Source organism: Chinchilla lanigera, unplaced genomic scaffold (assembly GCF_000276665.1).
Source record: "Chinchilla lanigera isolate Chin_1 unplaced genomic scaffold, ChiLan1.0 scaffold00203, whole genome shotgun sequence".
In the NCBI taxonomy this organism is placed as follows: Eukaryota; Metazoa; Chordata; class Mammalia; order Rodentia; family Chinchillidae; genus Chinchilla; species Chinchilla lanigera.
The window spans coordinates 389,573-395,124 of NW_004955604.1; the positions used below are offsets into that span (position 1 = coordinate 389,573).

The 5,552-nt window shown below is 55.1% G+C and overlaps 1 protein-coding gene across 1 annotated transcript in view; it reads right to left on the reverse strand.

Annotated features, from left to right (window-relative positions):
- Znf331 (zinc finger protein 331) overlaps positions 1-5,552 on the reverse strand; it is a gene marked incomplete in the record, with an annotated part of 25,120 nt that overhangs the window by 5,659 nt on the left and 13,909 nt on the right. The window contains 2 exon segments of the mRNA XM_013510094.1: positions 1,141-1,192; positions 3,802-3,865. Of these exon segments, the coding sequence (XP_013365548.1) occupies positions 1,141-1,192; positions 3,802-3,865 (116 nt within the window).

The window sequence follows — 5,552 nt, forward strand, 5'->3', positions numbered from 1 at the left end:
GGTCTCATTAGGTTGCCCAAGCTGGCCGTGCACTTGCCTCAGCTTCCAGAGTAGCTGAGCTTCAGTGGTCCTCGGTTCACGAATGCTTTTGTGTGTGAACAATTCAGTCTGCAAACAGAAGCAGAATGTTGCTTCCGCTGGGAACTCTGCATCGCGTGAGCATGTGGAATCGCAGATGAACTCCGTGTGTGAACCGAGGCACCACCGTACAAACGGGCAGGACCATGCTTGGCGTAATCTTCCTTAAAGCATTGAAAGAAATGATACCCCACAGGCAGATGAGCCGCCCTTAGTCTGTAACAGCCCTGCACAGAGCCTGGGCAGAAACCCGAGCTGTCCCTAACGTGGGGGACGCCAGGGCCACCTCCGAGCGCCTCATTGCGGGCCGCTCCTGCTGTCCCCACTGCCCCAGCCCTCATGCCAGATGTGGGGAGAGGACAACTGAGTCGAATGGCTCACGGTCCTGTGGAGGACTGGCACATATTTTTAAGTTTTTCATCTTTCTTTTTTTGTTTTTTTTTTGTCTTTTCTTCCGGTACCAGTAATCCAACTCACGACCTTGGGCTTGCCAGGCAAGTGCTTTGCCGCTGAGCTAAATCCCCAGCCCTGCTTTTGGTTTTCTTAAGACAGAGTGTTGCTATGTAGCCGAGGCCGCCCTCGAACTCACGGCGCTTGTCCTGCCTCAGCCTGCCGAGCGCTGGGAGCACAGGTGTACTCGTTTGACTTTGTCCAGTTCTACAAGCCACACACAGTGAGACTGAGATGTGAACAGCCCCTCCCTACAGCGGATGCCGACGCTCCCTCCTATCTGCCGGCAGAAGAGCAGCAGTGGAGCCTGCCTTCTCTGGCCACACAGGACCAGAGGAGCTAACTCACCAAATCACGGCCCTGACTGGGTGCTTCCCCCAGGGGGCTCTGCTCCTCCACTGCTCCGTCACTGCCCTGGACCAAACAACCGAGCGCACAGGGGGACGGAATAACCCGTCCAGTGACCAAGGAAACAGCTGGAAGGCAGACACAGCGCTTTCTGGGATCTCACTCACTGGAGCAGCGACACCTGGGAAGGTGACCTGCTCAGAAAGGCTGCTTCAGGAATCCCGAGCCCACCCCAGTTCAAGAAGGAAAGAGCCGTGCACTTACGTGAGCCGGGGCCTCCGCTCTCAAGATTGGATGTATCATCTTGGTGTGTGCTCTGAGGGAGACAAAATCGGAGAGGTCAGCGCTGGGGTGGGAAGGACATTAAGCCGGCTGCACTGTGGGACCCCAAATGACTTCAGGTGACCTCACTGCTCCATCCCTTGCTTCCCAGCACACACGCACACACGGACTGTCCATACAGGACGCATCTGGGCAGAACCGAGAGGACTGTGGAGAGCACTCCCCTACGTGCCGGGAGCTCGAGCGGAGGCGCCTTCCTTTAAGTCACTCGATGATCTTGTGCTGGAGGCAGACGCCAGCACGAGCAGAAGACCAGCCCGCCCCTGCTGGGGCGAGTGGGGGCAGGTTGGGGTGCAGTGGAGAATTGGGCCTTGCCCAAAAGGTCCCGGCTCTGCGCTGCGACCCTGAGAGGTGACTACGTCATTCCTGGCGGGAAGACCTCTCTGTTTCAGGTGTCGCTGACCGCTGGAAAAGCAGCCCAGTGGTTCCAGCGGGGGCTTGGCGTGACCAGGATCAGCCGGCCCGGAGGTGCGGTTAAGCATGTGGACAGCCCATCACGCCCGGGTGCTGAGCCCCTTGAGGACACGGAGCGTCAAAGCCCGAGCGACCTTTGCGGCCTCTGCCGTGTGCCCGCGCACCCGCCCCGCGGGGAGCAGCAGACCGCAAGGCCCGCCTGTCTCAGGTGTAAGCAGCAGAACCTCAAGCACGCGGGGAGACTGAGTCGGCTCGAGATTAGGAAAGCGCACATCCATTGCCCTTCATGTATGTATTTAATGTATTCCTTCACTGTGGAGCTGGGGAAGGAGCCCGGCGCCTGGGTATGCCAGGCACCTGCTCTTCACGCTGAGCTCCATCTCCGGCCCTTGGGCTCCTTTACAGTGAGGTTTGCAGACGCCTTCGGTCCTTTACATGATTAATTATCAGGGTCCAGTGCTGCAGAAACAAAGTCAGGTCCGTGCTTGGCGGGGGGAGGGTCTTGAGTTTCTTTTCGTGGGGTATGCAGAGGACTGGATTCTTTTTTTCTTTCCAACTGGCCTGCCTTAATCCAATTATAAGAATTGTGAATGTAAACCTGGGCGGTGGTGCACGCCTGTGACCCCAGCACTCTGGGAGGCTGAGGAAGGAAGACGGCAAGTTTGCGCTCAGCCTAGAGAGACCCTGTCTCAAAGTAAAAATAGGAAAGGGCCGGAGATGTAGTTCAGTGCCAAGACCCTGGGTTCAATCTCTAGTATTGGAAAAAAAAGAAAAGAAAAGAAAAGAAAAGAAATATAACAGGAACTATAACATACCAATAAGCTAACAAAAAATAAAAAGGGGGCTGGAGCTGAAGCTCAGTGGTTCTTGCCTAGAAAATGGCCCACACCAGGGGTGAGCAGTGATGCTGTGGTCATTGCTGAAACCGGATGGAGAGGCCTGGGTAGGCAGGAGCACCGTCTCTCAGAGATGCCCGCAGGGTGATTCCTGCACTTGTGAATGTTACCTTAATGGCCAGGGGGACTTGAAGTTGCAGAGAAACTTAAAATTGCTAGGCTCTGTACTTTAAAATTTTTTTTGTCTTTTTGAGGCAGGGTCTCGCTATGTAGTTCACGCTGGCCTTGAGCTCACTTTGTGACCCAGGCTGGTCTCAAACTCACAACGATCCTCCTGCCTCAGCCTCCCGAGTGCTGGGATTACAGGCGTGTCCCACCATGCCCAGCTAGGCTCTGCAGTTTAATAGAGGGAGGATGATCATGAATGACCCTACTGGGCCCAAGGGATCCACAAGGTCCTAAAATATGGGTGTTGGGGGTGGAGGGTGGATATTTCAGAAGAGAAAGCTGAATGGCAGAGGCGGGACCAGCATGAGGCAGTGGGAAGACCTGGACTTGTCTTTGCTGCTTTGATGCTAAGAGAAAGTCAGGAGCGGGGCAATGCCAGCCGAGTCTCACAGCTGGGAAAGGCATGAAGCCTGGCTTTGATCCCCAGCACTGTAGGGAAAAAATATACATCTGCTGGTTGTGGTGCTGCACACCTACAGTCCCAGCTCTTTGGGAGACTGATGCCAGAGGCCTCCAAAGCTGAGGACATCTTAGTGAGACCCTGTCTCAAAAATGTAACGAATATAAAAAGGGCTGCGGATGTAGCTCAGTGCAGAAGTCCTCAGTTCAATTTCCAGAACCACCAAAACCAAAACCAAACAAATGAAACGGAAAATTATGGTGGATTCAAAAGGCAAGAGGTAGGGGCTGGGAATTTAGCTCAGTGGCAAAAGCGCCTGCCTGGCAAGCGCAAGGTCGTGAGTTCGGTTCCCGGTACTGGAGGAACCCCCCCCCCCCAAAAAAAAAACCACAAAAAAAACAAAAGGCAAGAGGTCAGGTTAGGGATGTTCTGGACCATGCTGGCTCTGCTTGCCTGCCTGAGCCTCTCGGCCCCCTGAGCTCGTAAGTTGTTCTTGATGCACCTCACAGCTGTCGTTAGCATTTCCTGAGGACGCACGCTCCCAGAGGCTGCTGCTTTCAGGAAGCTCAGAAGGGGAGAGAGGCAGAAACAAGACTGACGGGCTGGTGGCTTAATTCTCTTACTATGGTCTCTGAGAAGAAATCACCTAACGACAACAACAAAGAAAAAGAGAAAAAAAAAACAAGAAAGAAAATGCAAGCTTACCGGAGCTTTAACTTTAGGATGTATAACGGGTCTTCCTCCTCAGGGTGCTTTCCCTTCAGCTGGCCTGGGAGAAGGAGGGTGAGAATGAGACACCTGGACGCTTCCGGAGCGCCGGCTACAGTCAGACACACAGCCGGAAACGCTGTCCACAGGTCAGACAAAGCCAGGTGGACATCACAGGGCCTTGGGATCTCAGAGTTTTGACAGATCCCCTAACCAGGCTTGCGATCTAGGACTCCTGTTCACTCCCCACCTCCGATAGGAGGGTCTTTCCTTTTGTAGGGAACTCCTTTTCCCTACAAAAGGAGTTCTTTTGGGGTGCCTGCCTGTCACTCCCGCAGCCTGCAGGGAGGACACTCCTGCTGTGACACATTCGGGACCGTGTCACTGTCCTTGTCGGTCATCTCCAGGGCGCGACTCAGCTCAGGTCCCTGGGGACCACCGCGGATCCCGTGCAGGCACTTGGTTGGAAGGCAGACAGACAAAGCCTCAGGGACATGAACTAAGGGTTCACGGTCACACACCTGCGCCCCGTCTAAAAAGCCATCCGGCCAACTATCCGGTCACCAAGCACAAATCCACGCCGGCCACTGCCTCACTACGCACATAACTTCGTGGATTACACCACACCCGTGTGACACCTGTCCGCGTCCCCGAGGGTGCTGCCCTCCCGGCACACGCCCACCTGTCAGGCCACGCGAGCTCTGGGCTGCCTGGGGCCGCAGGTCCTGATGGTGCTTGCACACCCGTGGCGCAGTTGTAGCGCCCACCTGTGCGTCAGTGCTCATGGGGACCCATGCGCCACCCGTGCGCTCTGCGACCTGCGGCGCCGCGCGGCCCACGCAAGGATCTCGGGCGCAGCCCTGCTAAAGGCGGGGTGTGTCACCCCGACGCTCGCCCCAGGGTCCCGGGGACTCCATTCACACACGTGCAGCGCCATTAGGGGGATCAGCCCGGCAAGTCAGCGCTGCGGTCTCCCTGCACTCTCCCACGCACCAGCGTCACACGCCTGCGCGGGTCACCCCTGCCTGGGACAAGCCGCAAGGCGCATGCGCGTGTCTCTGGCCAGGAGCGCGCTGGACTCAGCACGCACGCAGGCACACGTGGACCTGTGCGCGCGCGCACTCTCTCCAATTTCTCTCATGGTGGGTGGGGAGAGAAAAAATTCCCGTCCATGAGGAGAGAAAAAGGCAAGGGGCTAGGGTTGTAGTTCAGTGTGAAGGTACGGGGTTCCGTTCTCAGTGGTGAAAAACAAAACTGTATAGCGTGGGTGGGCGAGGGTGTCTCGGTGAAATACAGAACACAGGCTGTGACTTTTAAGGCGTAGTTCTGAGCCCCGAAGGTTCCTAGTCCTGCCGTGTGTTTCCTCCTAGTCAAGTTACATTGAAGATATAACGACACTGTGAGGGGGTAGCGACAACTGTCTCGGCCATTTAGATGCTATACCCAGAACACCTACAATGTGTTACAGTGACTTAGGACAAAGTAGCTGCTAAGGTTGACTGTAACATTACACATCCCTTCACCTACGTTTATAAGCAAAACTCAAGGCTGCTGCTTCCTTTTTTTCTTACAGAAAACATGTGCTTCTTAAACCAGCTGCCAAAATAATGAATGCTAAGTAAAAACAACTTTCAGAGCCTGATGTTCAGAAGGAAGATTCTTTTAAATTAGCAATATTAGCAAAAATGATTCTGCGACACAGAGAGAGGGAGAGAGGGAGAGAGGGAGAGAGGGAGAGAGGGAGAGAG